At 33.0% G+C, this 16,903-nt stretch overlaps 1 protein-coding gene across 1 annotated transcript in view; it reads right to left on the bottom strand.

Moving 5' to 3' along the window:
- The window catches only part of WIPI1 (WD repeat domain, phosphoinositide interacting 1), a 48,692-nt gene that overhangs the window by 18,712 nt on the left and 13,077 nt on the right, over positions 1-16,903 (bottom strand). The window contains exon 4 of the mRNA XM_051995248.1: positions 8,384-8,480. Within this exon, the coding sequence (XP_051851208.1) occupies positions 8,384-8,480 (97 nt within the window). The remainder of the gene's footprint in view (positions 1-8,383; positions 8,481-16,903) is intronic.

Genomic DNA, 16,903 nt, shown 5'->3' with positions numbered 1-16,903 from the left:
TTGAGGTATATAATGATCTACTGGTTCTGCTCATTTCACTTAGCAGATAGCATAGTTTATTATTAGTCCTCTGGAACTGTGTTTGATTATAGCCATGATCATAGTTTTTAAAAATTGATTCCTTTACAATATCAAGGTCTTTATAGAAACTGCTCTGGTTCTGTTTGTTTCTCTCTAAATCAATTTATGCTATACAGGATTCTCTGAAATAGTCTTTCTTCATTATTTTTTACAGCACGTTAATATTTCCATATATTCATTTATTTTAATTTGTTCAGGTATTTCCCACATAAAGGACATACTCTTGGAGCCTAATTTTTTTTTTTAATTGCCTCATTAGAATGAGGAAATTTGTTTTGCTTTCTACTATTTCCTTATTGGCATTATCCTTCAATTTAACCTCCATCCCTATCTCTACTCATTAATGTTAACTGAGTTTAATATACTTGATATAAATATATTTATATATTTCCATATAAATATACTTTCCATAAAATTTTGTGTCCATATCAGATAAGAGTGAAATTCAATTGAATTGAAATTCAATCTCTCTCCATCCTTTTCTCCATACTTTAATATTTTCCCCCTCAAACACTTCAATTATAAAAAATAGCAAGTTTCTCCCCCTGCCCCTTCCCTTTCTTCCTTCAAGTAGAATATTTTTACCCTATCTTTTCTTTCTTCTCTTAAAACTCTCAGAATAGAACCAATTCACCTCCAGGTCCTCTTTTCTCCCATTTCCAAAAGAAAAGAGAAATAGGTAAGAGTAAAGTCAGTGAGGCATCTTCTCTTAAGACAGGTCAGAAAGAAGCACAAATACAAAGGACAGCTTTGAAAACTACAGATAGAAATGATTTACTTTAAAAATAATCTAGATAAAACATAGATTTGCAGTTTCATGCTTAATCCTCTTTTTCTGTTCTACTATGTATATGGAATATTTATTTTATTTGCAATTAAAGTTCAGGTTTTTTTTTTTAAAAGTCATTTAAGTTCTAAAAATTATTTCTTCCCCTACTAGAAGTTAACAATATGTCATCAGATAGCTTCTTCCAAATACACAAATAAATTTACCTTTCTTTAGACTCTACATTTCAATTTTCCTACTCAGCTCTGATCTTTTCATTCACAATGCATTAAATATCTCCATTTCACTATTCAGTTGTAGGGCAGTTTATTCTAGTTGTAAAATATCTTTTGGGGCAGTGCATAGAGCACCAGTCCTGAAGTCAGGAGGACTTGAATTCAAATTTGCCCTCAGACACTTAATACTTCCTAGCTTTGTGACCCTAGGCAAGTGGCTTAATCCCAATCACTTCAGGGGGAAAAAAAAAATATATATATATATATATTATATATATGTATATGTATATATGTATGTATGTATGTTTATTATCTTTTGCCTTTTGGAATACTATATTCCAAGACTTCCTCTCATTTATATTTGCAGATGCCACCATTTTTATGATCTTGACTATATAGTTCCTTATACTTTAAATGCTTCTTTTGGCATGCTTGCAAATAATTTTTTAAATATGGGATTGTGGATATAATATTCCTAGGATTTTTTTCTCTTGGTGGGTTCTTTTTGGAGCTGATTATAGATTTGTTATCTGTATCCTCTAGTTCTAATTTATATGAACTGTTTTCATTTAGGATTTTTTCAAATACAGACAGTTCTTCTTTTATGTAAATGAGCCATTCTACAAATCTCTATATAAAGTGATTTTTATATAATGTGAATTTGCTCAGATATGGAGAAGAGGAGGAAAGGTAGTTAAAAAGTGAGCTCCATGTCCTTGGATGGGAGAGGTGGCCCACAGTTCAAGAATATATGAGGTGGGGACTGAGGAGAGATAATCAAAAGCAGGAGGAAGAATAAATGTACCCAAGCAACTTGGGGATCTGTCCAGAACAAAAGAAGATAGGGGAACAAATACATGGGGGCCAGATATAGACAAGAGGATGGGTATAAGATGCAGCAAGATAGGATAGACAATACATAAAGGCCAGGAACAGGCACTTGGTACATAGTGAAAATGGCCAGAAGACAGATTTGTAGGGACCAGACACGCAGGCAGGGGGGTGGAGCAGGTTTCAAACCAAGCCCCTAATCTGGTAGTGATGATGGTGGTGATCCATTCTTCTGCTTTCACTTGGAAGGTTTTTTTTTCCCTTAGGGGTTGGGTTGGTTTGGTTTTTTTGGTAGAGATGGTGTGGAAGACTATAAAGCATCAAGCCAAGAGGCAGGAGCAGAGAGAGAACACAATACTGTAGAGTAAACATAGGTATCTTTTTGGAATGTGGATTTCTTTCAGAGTTCTTCATATAAAGCTGAATTTGCATAATGAAAATTTACAAAAAGTGAGAACTATCTGCAAAGTACAAGGCCCTACTCTCCTTTAAAAAAATCATGATTTTCAGCTCTCTTTGACCTATTTTTCAATTGACTTTTTTTTATTAAAGATTTTTATTTTCAAAACATATGCATGGATAATTTTTCAACATTGACCCTTACAAAACCCTGTGTTCCAAATTTCCCTGCTTTCCCGTACCTCCTCCCCTAGATGGCAAGTAATCCAATATAGGTTAAACATTTTAAAAATATATGTTAAACAATTATAATGTGATAAGAGTATCATGCAGTTTTTTCATTCCCTTAAGTCTTTTGCCCCTCCATTGTACTTCAATAGATTTCTTTCATGCTAGTGTTCCTAAAATCCAATATGATAGAAATATATATGTCAATAAAGTAAAAAAAAAATTGGCATTTCTTAAAAAATATATATATATATATAAAATGTTAAACCCAATATATGTATATATATATTTATACAATTATCTTGCTGCACAAGAAAACAGGAAAAAAAGAAATGAGGAAAAAACCCAAAATGCAAGCAAAGAACAACAAAAAGAATGAAAATGCTATGTTGTAATCCAGACTCGGTTCCACAGTCCGTCTCTGTCTCTGTCTCTCTCTTTGGGTGTAAATGGCTCTCTTCATCACAAGATCATTGGAACTGCTTTGAATCATCTCAATGTTGAAAAGAGCCATGTCCATCAGAATTGATCATCATATAATCTCGTTGTTGCCATGTACAATGATCTCCTGGTTCTGCTCATTTCACTCAGCATCAGTTCATATAAGTCTCTCCAGACCTCTCTGAAATTATCCTGCTGAAATTGTTACAGAACAGTAATATTCCATAACATTTATATACTATAACTTATTCAGCCACTCTCCAAGTGATGGATATCCACTCAGTTTCCAGTTTCTTGCCACTACAAAGTGGGCTGTCAAATATTTTTTGCACATATGGATCCTTTTTCCTTTTTTATGATCTCTTTGGGATATAGGCCCAGTAGAAACATTGCTTGATCAAAGGATATGCACAGTTTTATTGCCCTTTGGGCATAGTTTGAAATTGCTCTCCAGAATGAGTGGATTAGTTCACAACTCCTCCAACAATGTACTAGTGTCCCAGTTTTCCCACATCTCCTCCAAGATTTGTCATTTTAGCCAATCTGAGAAGTATATAGTGGTACCTCAGAGTTGTCTTAATTGCATTCCTCTGATCAATAGTGATTTAGAGCTTTTTTTTTTTTTGTATGGCTAGAAATGGTTTCATATATCAGATTACTTGCCTTCTAGGGGAGGGGCTAGGGGGAAAGAGAAGAAAATTTGGAATACAAGGTTTTACAAGGGTCAATGTTGAAAAATTATCCAAGCATATGTTTTGAAAATTAAAAAGCTTTAACAAAAACAAAATAGAAATGGTTTCAATTTCTTCATCTGAAAATTGTCCATTCATATTCTTTGACTACTTGTTAATTGGAGAATGGCTTGAATTCTTATAAATTTGAGTCAATTCTCTAAATATTTTAGAAATAAATTTATTTTTTGAAATAAATCAGAACCCTTGAATGTAAAAATTTTTTTCCCAGTTTATTGCTTCCCTTATAATCTTGTCTGCATTGGTTTTGTTTGTACAAAACCTTTTTAACTTAATATAATCAAAATTATCTATTTTGTGCACTCCAGATCTTCTTTGGCCACAAATTCTTACCTTCTCCACAGATCTAAGAGGTAAATTACCCTGTGTTCTTTTAATTTGCTTATAATATCACTCTTTATGTCTAAATCATGAACCCATTTTGGGTTCATATTGGGTATAAGATGTTAGGTGTGGATCAATGCCTAGTTTCTGCCATACTAATTTTCAATTTTCCCAGCAGTTTTTATCCCAAGTTCTTATCCCAAAAGCTGGGGGCTTTGGGTTTGTCAAACACTAGATTACTACAGTCATTGAGTATTTTGTCTTCTGAACCTAATCTATTCCACTGATTGACTACTCTATTTCTTAGCCAGTACCAAATGGTTTTGATGACCATTGCTTTATAATATAGTTTTAGGTCTGATACAGCTAGGCCACCTTCATTTGCAATTTTTTTCATTAATTCCATTGATTCTTGACATTTTATTCCTCCAGATGAACTTTGCTATTACTTTTTTCTAGATCTGTAAAATAATTTTTTTGGAGTTTGATTGGTATAGCACTGAATAAGTAGATTAATTTAGATCATTGTCATTTTTACTATTTAGCTCGGGCCTACTCATGAGCACTTGATATTTTTCCAATTGATTAGATCTGACTTTATTTGCATGGAAAGTATTTTGTAGTTGTATTTATGTAGTTCCTAACTTTGTCTTGGCAGATAGACTCCCAAATAGTTTATATTATCTACAGTTATTTTAAATGGACTTTCTCTTTGTATCTCTTGCTGCTGGACTTTGTTGGTGATATAAAAATGCTGATGATTTCTATGGTTTTATTTTGTATCCTGCAATTCTGCTAAAGTTGTGAATTGTTTCTAGTAGTTTTTTAGTTGATTCTCTTAAGTATACCATCATATCATCTGCAAAGAGTGATAATTTGGTTTCCTCATTACTTACTTTAATGTTTTTCTTCTCTTACTGCCAAAGCTAACATGTCTAAAACAATACTGAATAGTAATGGTGAGAGTGGGCAACCCTGTTTTACCCCTGATTATATTAGGAATGGTTCTAGTTTGTCCCCATAAATATGATGGTTTTAAATAGAGCAACTAATCGTTTTAAGAAAAACTCCATTTATTCCTATATTCTCTAATGTTTTTAATAGAAATAGCTGTTGGATTTTGTCTAATGTTTTTTCTGCATCTATTGAGATAATCATGTGATTTTTGTTAGTTTGGTTATTGACATGTCAATTACACTAATAGTGAACCAGCTCTGAATTCCTGGTATAAATCCTACTTGGTTATAGTGTATTATCCTGGGGATGACTTACTGTAATCTCTTTGCTAATATTTTATTTAAGATCTAATAATATTTACGATAATAAACATTAGGGAAATTGGTCTATAATTTTCTTTCTCTGTTTTCACCTTACCTGGTTTCAGCATCAGCACTATATCTGTGTCATAAAAGGAATTTGGTAGGACTCCTACTTTCCCTATTTTTTCCAAATAGTTTGCATAGTACTAGAATTAATCACTCTTTAATTATTTGGTTTTCACATGTAAATTCCACATGAAATTCACATGTAAATCCATCTGGCCCTGGAGATTTTTTGTTAGGGAGTTGATTTATAGTTTTCTTTCCTCTTCCGTTAACCTGGGAAATCTATATTTTTGTAAATATTCCACCATTTCACTTATGTTATCAGATTATTGACATATAATTGGGCAAAATAACTCTTAATTATTGCTCTAATTTCCTCTGAATTGGTGGAAAGTTCTCACTTTTCATTTTTGATACTAACAATTTGTTTTTCTTCTTTCCTCAACTCGCTTTTCCATATCAGGTACCTTAAAAAAAAAAAAAAAAACTTTTGATTTTATTCTACTATTTCTTGCTGTCTAGTAGAGTCATTGATTTGTATTTGGCTTATTCTAGTTTTAGTTTATTCTACTATTCTAGAGTCTGTTGTTTAGGTAAGGTTTATCACTTTCTCTTCTAAGTCATTTGTTAGCCCTCCAATTCCTTCCTCCAGAGTTTCCTTGCTTCATTTCTTCTAGGTATTCATGTTGTCCTCCTGGAATTCCTCTTGCCTTTTAAAAAGAATTCACTATATCTAAAAAATATATTTTATACTGTTTTAGTAATGTCTCCACCTTTATTTTCTAAACTAGGATTTGTTCAGGTGCAGCCTTTGTTCCTTGATGATCAGAAGTGGCCGATGCTGCTTGGTATTTCTTTGATTCCTCTGGATTCCTTTGATGACCTCTGTATCCCTGGGTTAATAAGTTCCTTTGTGTCTTGTCAATACTACGTGGTCTTATCCTGACCCAATGTCTTATTCTGGCTCCTCTGAATTGCTATGTTGACCATTCTATTCCTGGATTAAGTTCTCCTGGATTTTTGAGTTTCAGAACTCTGGATCACCAAGGTAATCTCTATGGCATGTTAAGAAAGTGCTAGGGACTCTGGAGCCCCTGTTCACCTACTGCTCCTTGGGACTTCTTAAGAGTGTCATCTAAGAAATTTTTCAGAGGGGTCCTTATCTCTTGCCTCCTTGTGACATAGGAGGCTATTGGTTTGTTTATATATGTTGGCACTGATCTTGCTGATGACTCTCTTTCCTTTTAGCCATAAGCTTCCAACTTGTAAGGCAGAAGAAATCACCTTGACATCCCTTCTTTTACCTTCTCTCAGCTAAAAATCTTGCTAATTACTTCACTAGCAAAGATTGAGACTATTTGCCAAGAGTTCTATCTTCCTTCTCCTTTTCATCTCAAATCCCTTACACAGCTTCCCCTATTATTTCCATCCCAGTCTCACCTGAAGAAGAGGTCCTTTTCCTTATCAAGATAAACCCTTCTATATGTACTCTTGATTCAAATCAATTCTATCTTCACCAGAAGATTTTTTTCCTCTTCTACTATCCCTAGATTCTCAATAATCAACACTCTCTCCTTCACTGTATACCAACATGTATGTGTCTCTATCACACATTAAAAAAACAACAACTCTCAATGGATCCTTGACTACTCATTCGCTTATCTCTCATATCTAACCTTTTGCTAAATATCCAATCTGTTCCCAATCCTTGTTAATTTTATCTTTTTAAAATCTATCAAATATACCTTTCTCCTCTGATTTTGCCATCAACATGGTACAAACTCTCATCTCCTCATGTCTAGATTATTGCAATAGTTTGTTAATTGGTCTGCTTGACACAAGTCTCTCCTGACTCCTGACACAAGTCTTTCTTCCATTCAACTGCCAAAGTGACTTTCCTAAATAAAGTACAGGTCCAATCTTGTCGGCATTCAAATACTTTCATAATTGCTACCCTCTTTCAGTCTTCTTACGTATGAGACTTCTCTACATCTTTGAACTAGTAAATCTAGCCTCGCTGATATTCCTTGAACATGATACAATCTCCAAACTCTGGGCATTTTCCTTGGTTGTCCCTTGTTCAAAAAGTACCCTCCATCTCTACCTTCTAATTTCCTTAAAATCCCAGCTAAAATCTCATCTTACTCAGGAAATCTTTCTCACCCTCTTATTAATTCTAGTGGCCTCACCTTTGCTGATTATTTCCAATTTATTCTGCATATAGCTCATTTGTACTTAATTGTTTGTATGTTGTTCTCATTAGATTGTTAGCTCCTCAAAGATAGCATGTCTGTCTTTTGTCTTTCCAAAGAATGACAATTAAATCTCAGGCACAATGCCTGATATACAGTAGGTGCTTAATAGGTATTTACTGACTGATTTCCACTATATAAAGGCTGTCTGCAAAGTTTCAGTATAGCAATTTTTTGGTACAATTTATAATTTTTGTACAATTTTTTTGCATGTTATTTCCTCCAATAATGAAATTCTATTTTAGTGCCTTGTTGGAGCAGAGGGATTTCCTAAAAATGAACTGAATTTTAACTAAATTCCCTAAGATTCTATGTATCTTGTTTTTCCCCCTTTTCTCAAGCTTCTTGTTTCTCATGACAACTTTTGTATTTTTAGAGAATCTTAAAAAAAAAAAAAGCTAACAGCTTAACAAACTTCTCGTATTTTGAGATGCTGCCAACATTAACTCCATAAAATTAACAAATAGGTCATCCTGAAGGGCTGTCTATACTTTCTGAAAATAAGTCTCAATGAGATTTCAATAGTATCTACATTGTCATTACACATGATTGACAACCTTTTACAATTTTTAATTCACCATCATTAAAACAAGGCTTCAAGGTGGAATGGAAAAAAAAGCTTATGATTTTTCAAATATGAAAAAACTCAAGAATTTTCTGTTTGACCATAAATCTAATATAAAAGAGAGAAGTATCCATTCGTGAATTCTTTGGAACATTTGCTTTTTATAGGGTTTATTTTACTTACCTGTTGGGTTTACAGGTATATCCAGGATAGTCTTCAATAATTTCATATCTTTAATGTTGTGAATATAAATGGATTCCTCCAGGCACACCAGCAGCCTCTGCAACCACACAGACATGCAAAACTACTGAACCAAATTCCTTAAAAAATATAGAGGAGACTATATGAAATTACTCAGGATTAAATGTGAAGTCCTATACTTGCTTTAAAAAATTAAACTGCACAACACAAGATGGAGATTTCTAGATGACAGATTCTTCATCTAAAACAAATCTCCCCCCCTCTTCTCCCTCCCCATTGAAGTTTTTGAGTAGACTCAATGATTCAAAAAGTTAATGGGATCTTTGACTGCATTAACAGTATTACACTGTACAATGCGAAAACTGATTATTCTGCTATACTCTGCTCTTCTCAGACCACATCTAGAATATTGTGTTTACTTCTAGGTAAAGCATTTTTAGAATAACACTGAAAAGTTAGAGTTGGGCAGATGAAGTGACTAGAAAATGATGGGATTAAAAACTACACCATAGCAAAGTTGATTCAAGTACCTGGGGATATTTTAATCTTGAAAAGAGAAGAAAAGGGGCTGCTTTCAAACATGTGAATGGCTGTCATGAGAAGAGAGATGAAAATTATTTCACTTTGATCCTGAAGACAAAATTAAAACTAATAGGTCAAAGTTACAAAGAAGAAAATTTTCACTCAAAGAAAAAACTTATAATTAGTGCTATTTGAAAGCTTAATGGGCCCAGGATTTAGAGCTGGAGAGAACATTAGAAATTTTCTAGATCAAACTTTTTATTTTATAAAAGCAAAAATATCTTAGGCCTGGAAAAGGTAATGACTTGTCCAAGATCACAAAGACAGCAAGAACTAGAGCCAGAACTTGAATCCAGATCTTCTTTTTGAACTCTTTCTACTTTTCTTTGTTTTTGTCTATGTGATCACTAGAGGTCTTCAAATAGAAGCTAGATGACCACTTGTTAGAAGGGAAAATTCCCCTATATCTATGGCGTGGAGCAAATGACCTCTGAGACTCTATGATTTCGCAACTGACCTGAATCTAACTTGAACTGGTAAACATCATGCATACACACCCCCAATGAATCTGATAGAAAAAAGAAAAATGAAAAACCTTAAATAATTATGTTTTCTAATTGAAATCAGTCATTTTCGTTTCTATGTGTAATATTTACATAGGGTAATAGATCCAAAACATTTTCTGCTTAGAACTGTTGAGACCCATTTTAATATTCAGCAAAATGTCAGTAATTCTGTTAGATCTACTTCACGGGCTCTCTTTCAAAGTTGACAATGAAGTTTCCTTTCTTTGTGTACTTCATGACACAATACTTTACCTACCTTTCTCTAAGCACAAAACTGTTCTTTTTGTCCAAATCTTTCTACTCTTTCCTAAAACAGTCCTGGCAAACAGTTAGAAAGGTAAAGTTTGTCTTCAGTTCTTTTGCTACCTCCTCTAAAAAAGGTATAGAAACTCCTCATGTTTTTTCCTTAATTGTTAGATATTCTTTTATGTACTAAGATTTTCCTTCTTTCCTCACACACTTCACTGTCTTATGAGCTTTCTTTTGGCTTTATCTTTCCTAGGTAACCATGATTGAGGATGAGGTAATCAGATAAATCAGATAAACAAATCCATGCTAATATTAGATAGATATCCCATTAGCTAACTAATGTGTTATTCTTCCAAAGTAATATAGTGTACATATTCTCTAAAGAAAGATGCTAACCTGATTGTTATAGAGGCTTTAATTACTGGAAACTAATAATGATGACATAAACTTTATTACTATAACAATGATATCATAAAACCCAAATGGAAAGAAGCAATTTCTAGGTCAAAATTATTCTGGCTTATTAGTATATATGCCTTTTTCTTTTCTTTATTTTTTCTTTTTTTAAATTACTATATTTTTTCAATAGAATAACATCCAATTATCCAGACATATCTAGTTCTTGTTTTAATCATGTTAGAATAAAAAGTTAAAATAGTTTATTTCTCTTTTTTACACTCAAACTCATTTCATCACTTGTAAATCACGTAAATCACATCATTCTCACACAAATCTTCCAATACTCTCCATCCCCATTAAGAAAAAAAAGTAGCACCACAATTGGCTAAAAAATACACTTTGTCCTTGCTGGAGAGATTGGTTGGTCACAACTGCATGGAATATGAAGAGGAATAGGAAGAGGCAGCTAATTCCTCTCACTCCAACAAGCTGTCTCTTACACCTGGCTTCTTTTTTATTTCTCCTGTGCTAGGGATGAGAGACCCATGCAATTAACAGAGACTGGAAAAGCTACCCAGTTCTTCTCATGTAGCAAAGATTAAACCTCAAACCTGAAACTTGAATGAAAAAATGCATTCCAGATGTAAAAGTCATTTTGCAAAGCCTTGCTTTTCCTTTCTGTAATAAATACTTGCTCTTAAAAGCTATCTTTCCTTCTCAAAGGTAAGAGTGAAATTGTCAGGCTCATAATCATAGGATCAGAGACTGAAGAGTTGGAAAGGATCTTGAAAATCATTTAGTCCAGTTTTCAATTTTAGAGATGAAGAATCTGAGCCCCAATGAAGTAAAGTGACTTAATACAAGGCCCTACAGATAGTGTCAGGTTGAAGATTGAAACTTAGATTCATTTAATTCCAAATTCCTTCTCCCCCCTTACATAAGATCTGAATTATAAATGATTTTGCCATTATTACTACATAATTCCAGGTGAGATTTTCAAAGATAATGAAGGTTGCTAAAGGAAAGATAGAGCCAAATAGCAGGAAAGAAATGGGAGTATCAAAAAGAAGAGGTGAGAACTGTGTAAATAAATTGCCTACATAATATTTGACAGTTTTGATCACTCTTTAGGCCTAGTCTAACCAATCTTAAAAGTCAATGGCAAAAAGATATAACTAAGAATGAACTAATCTTTAGACTACCATTAACTGAAAAAGCTGTCCAGCAGTTATAAACAAGTCACAAGATACCTTAGAGTTGGAAAGGCTAATATAATCTATTCCTAAAAACAAAGTTCCTTTAAAAAACTTATCCAAAAATTGCTCAACAACCTTTTGATAGAGGACTTCTAGTGAGACAGAACACAATCTACTGAGATAGCCCATTCTATTATTAAACAGTTTTAATTGTTGAAAAGTTTTTCCTTTCCTAAAGTTATCTTTTTGTAACTTTCACCCACTGGGACTGACCTTGCCTTCTTAGGCTGAGAAGAACAAGTCTATTTTTCCTTTTCCATTTCTCTTCTAATTCTTCACATACTTTGAGGTAATTAAATTTTTTTCTCTATGTTAAACATTCCCAGGTCCTTCAATCATACAGGCATGAACTCTTTTTACCATTTTATCCCTTCTGCATATCTTCAATGTCCTTTGAACAATGACATACTGACACAATATGCCAAATATAATAGGATTTTACTACTTTGTTAGTCCTCGGCAGCATGACCCTTGACTGCCATATCACAATGTTGACACCAAATTAGTTTGAAGTCCAATAAAAGCAATATTTTAATTAAACATTTCTCTTTAAAGTTTTCAAGTACAATATACTCAAATTATCATTCCTCCCTTGTCCTTTCTGCAATCCACCCATTCATGCTTCACATTTTCTACTCTCTCCATATAAAAGAACACACTACACAGAGAAGAATTTTAGACCCTCCAACCATCAGTTTTCTACATAATTTAGTAGTGATATAAATGAAATTATTATGTTATTTTAAAGAAAATGATACATTTCCACAAATTGATTTATGAAACATTCTCTTTTTTGCAAACAAAATTATTTTGGGCACTTTACATCTCAGCAATAAGGCAGAATGGGGTGGGGGGAACCCTTTCACTTTCTTCCTTCCTCTTCACACTCCCCTTGTTAAAATTTGCCATGTAACATTAAATACTTTGTCATATTAATAAAATTTGTTAACATAAAATATTTGGTTTTATGTTTGTTCATGGCTATCTATGAAACAAAGAAAAAAGAGAAAATGGTCCTTAATTCTATGTAGTCCCTTCAATTTTTGTAGTGATAATGAGTGACAGGGCTAAAGAGGGTGGGGGAGAGAGTGCTAAGAACGGCAATGGTTTTAGACATTTATAAATTGCAATTTGACTAGTGATACTCTAAATGTTAGATCTAGTGGTGCCACTGTGACAATATGAATATATTGGTAGAATTTAAATTATATCATTCTTGATGCTTGCTATAAATGATACCAGAGGAAAAAAGGAAGTTGCTTCTAAATGGAAGAAATTTTTGATTTGCAAATAGTCCTTGAAGGAGCAAAGAAAGGAATAAACAGAGTGGATTTTATTGCACACAAAAGCAACAAGAAATATTATTTCATGGGATGGCTAGTCATCTCATATGTCAGTACTGAAAAGCATAGAAAAGGGAAAAAATCACCATGAAAAAACAAAAACAGTTTATATATCAACAGTAGATTGCCAAAGATGAAAAGGCAGAGAAATTCTATCAAGAATATATTGACCATATCAATAAAGTGAAGAAAATCATATGATTATACCAAAAGATAACAGAAAAAACTTTTGACAAAATACAATACTCATTACTATTAAAAACACTTGAAAGCATAGGTACAAATGAATTTTCCTCAAAATGAGAAGTAGCTACCTAAAAACATTAGCAAGCATTATTTCTAATGAGGATAAGATAGAATCCTTCCCAATAAGATCAAGCGAGAAACAAGGATGTCCATTATCACCAATCTTATCCTATACTATTATATAGTATAGGATATACTATCCTATATAGTATTAGAAATGCTAGAATAGTAATAAGAAAAGAAAAAGAAAAAGAATCAGAATGGGCAATAAAGTAAGAAAGCTCTCTCTTTTTGTAAACATGATGATATACTTGGGAAATCTAGAGATTCAATTAAAAAGTTAATTGAAACAATAATTTTTAGTAAAGTATAGGTTATAAAATAAATCCTCATAAATTATCAGCATTTCTAAATATTCCCAACAAAATCCTGCAAGAACAGATAAATAAGTGATACCCCATTAAAAAAAAAAATAACTGCAAAAAATACCTGGGAATATATCTGCCAAAAGAAATCCAGAACTACATTAATATAATCATAAAACACTTTTTATACAAATAAAGTCAGGTTTAAATAAGTGGAGAAATACCAATATCAATAACTGGAGAAATATCAATTGGGCAGGGCCAATAAAATAAAAATGACAATTCATGTAAATTAATCTACTTATTCAATGCCATCCCAATTAAATCACCAAAAACCTATTTTAATGCATTAAAAAAATTTAACAAAACTGATATAGAGCAATAAAAGGTCAAGATAACAAAGGAATCAATGAAAAAAATGAAAAAAAAATCAATGAAAAAAGGTCTAGCAGTACCAGGTTTTTAATTATAAAATGGTAATTCAAAACTATCTTGTACTGGCAAAGAAAAAGAAAGATGAATCAGTGAAAAAGAGTAGACATATTATACATAGTAATAAATGACCTTGTGCTTGACAAACATAAAGATTTAAGCTTTCAGACTAAGAATTTTGTTATATGGTAAAAATTGCTGGGAAAACAAGAAAGTAGTCTAACAGAAATTTAAATATAGACCAGTATCTTCCACCATTTACCAAGATAATATTAAAATGGATATATGACCTAGATACAAAGAAAGATATAAGTGAATCTGAAAAACATGTAACACATGAATAGGAGGAAAATTTAGAAACAAGAGACAGAACACTGTCAGATGTAAAATGGATATAAATAAAACAAATGTAGCCAAATTGGAAGGAAAACAGAAAAACTTATTTAGAAAAACAGAAAATTTATAAACAATTACTCAAATAAAGGTCTCATATCTCAAATATATAACTATCAAATTTATAAGAATATGAATGTCTTTTCTCAATTGATAAATGTTCAGAGGAAATGAATAGGTTTTTTTTTAATGAAAATGTCAAAGTTACATATAATCATACGAAAAAAGCTCTAAATTATTATTGCTTAGAGAAATGCAAATTAAAATAACTGAAATATCTTACATTTATCAGATTGGCTAAAATGATAGAAAGGGAAAAATAACAAATGTTGAAGGAGATGAAAAAAATGGGACACAAATACAGTGTTGGTGGAAATGTGAACTAATGTAACCATTTTGGAGAGAAATCTGGAATTATGTCCAAAAGGATATAAAACTATGTATCCTTTGACCCAGCAATTCTACTTATTAGGTCTGTTTCTCAAGGTAATGAGAGAAAAAGGAAAAGAACCTATATGTTAAAAGATATTTATAGCAGCTCTTTTTATAGGTGGCAAAGAAGTAGAAATTGATGGGGGTACCCATCAAATGGGGAATGACTATTAAGTTGTATTATGTGATTGTGATGGAAAACTAACTACTGTGCTATAATAAATAATGGGGTTGATTTTTAAGAAACATGGGAAAGACTTGCATGAAATAACAAAGAGTGAAATGAACAGAACCAAGAGACTGTTATATACAGTAACTGCAATATTGTTCAAAAAAAAACTGAAGGACTAAGTTATCCCGAGTATTATAAATATTCAAATCAGCTACAAAGACTCTATGAAGAAATATGCTATATCCAAGAAAGAAGAAATAAACAGAAGCTTGCATCTATGGTTTTATATACATACACACACCCTTCTCTCTGTCTCTATCTCTGTCTCCATTTCCTTTGTCCTGGAGGCAGACCATGACTTTAAGGAAGGTAATGTTATCACTTGCAAGTGAATTAGATTTAAGTGAGGGAGGATTGCACAAAGTCATCACCTCTCTTTTCTGGAGTTATCTGTGTCCTGTGGCAATATTAGATCCGGACTACTGAAGATAGCCCTGGATACAGTGGGAAACCTTGGCCTTTTTAAGTTAAGGTCCTTTTCAGGTGTCAGTTTCTTCTGTTTACCCACATCTCTATACTCAATTTTTGGAATGGAGATTTGTGTTTGGGTCAGACTGATTCTTTTCATTTTCTTGGATGGTGTGAGCAAGCCCTACTTGGTTCTAGATGACATGGCTATGACGAGGTCCTAACATCCAAAGGAATCCTTGATTTGGGGCTTACTCTCCTGGTGGCCCAACTTAGGTTCAGGCCTTAATTCCTTTTTCTGGCTCCTTCTCCTGGCGCAATATCTAATTTGGAATTGGCTTCATCCTTGAATATGACTCTAATCCAACCAAATATTTTTGATTGTGTTGGTAGAAAGCCTCTAAGAACCCAAATGTTTGATTTCCCAAGGTACTATCCTGATCCTTCATCTTACTATGGGTTCCTCTACGGTTTGGGAATGGTCTGTTTGGATACTGTTTGATCCTATTTTCTGGAAGAGGCTCTGGAATAAGAACTATTCTTGGACAAGTATGGCCCTGTCTCCTGAAATGCCTTCTATGTGGTGTCTATGGTATAGGCCTTGCACAGGGAATTGTTCTGGCTCTTTTAGATCTGGCCCTGTCTTCTATAACAGCTTGAATACGGGTTCCCTGACCAGATATAGGTCTAGCCCTGTCTCTTGCTGTTGAACCTGGCTGAGGCCACCTAGCTGAAAAGATTTTGCTGAAAAATAACTGTATGGACATATATACATATATTGTATTTAACATATACTTTAACATATTTAAAATGTATTGGTGAATCTGCTATCTGGGGGAGGAGGTGGGGGAAGGAGGGGAAAAATTGGAACAAAAGGTTTTGCAATTGTCAATGCTGAAAAATTACCCATGCATATATCTTGTAAATAAAAAGCTATAATAATAATAAAAACATTTTTTTGCTGAATTCTGTAGATTTCTTTTATGGTCCTGGATTGGACAGAAAAGTCACAGTTGTTTTGCTTTGATTTTCTTTATCTTTATTCCTTTTGGTGTAGTTTTAGAACTTTACTGGAGATTTGTGAGTTTGGCTTCCATACATTACAACATTTCATGATCTTTCTATAATCCTTTGGCATATAGTTGAAACACATCAGGCCTGAACCAAGCAGAGAATCATCAATGAGAAACAAAAAACAGAAATGACAACACCAATTAAGATAATTTTATATATTAAACTACTATATATCTATTGGAACAAGAGGACCAAATGGAAAGAAAGAAGGAAGGAAACAAGTATTTATTATGTGCCAGTCACTGTGCTAATCATTTTACAAGCACAATCCTAACTCAATTTTCACTTTGGGAGGAAGGTGCTATTATAAGCCCTGCTTTACAGATAAAGAAACTTGAGGCAGATAGCACCTTAAAAGAATTAACATGGGTCATAGAGTTAGTAAGTGTCTGAGGCTGGTCATGCTAATTTTGCATCCAGTGATCTATTCAATGTATCACCTAGCTGACTCTACCTATAAAGTCCAGAAAAACTCCTTAGTAAGCAAATAATTCACTTCTTGGAAGAGTGGAAAAGAGAGAAGCCAAATGTATTAGAATATAATTTTTTATTTTAGAATATAAATTCATCTTCAAAGGCAAGAAT

Source organism: Antechinus flavipes, chromosome 4 (assembly GCF_016432865.1).
Source record: "Antechinus flavipes isolate AdamAnt ecotype Samford, QLD, Australia chromosome 4, AdamAnt_v2, whole genome shotgun sequence".
NCBI lineage: Eukaryota > Metazoa > Chordata > Mammalia > Dasyuromorphia > Dasyuridae > Antechinus > Antechinus flavipes.
Note: the sequence above shows the minus strand (reverse complement) of the source record. Positions and strands in the feature narration are given on the sequence as shown.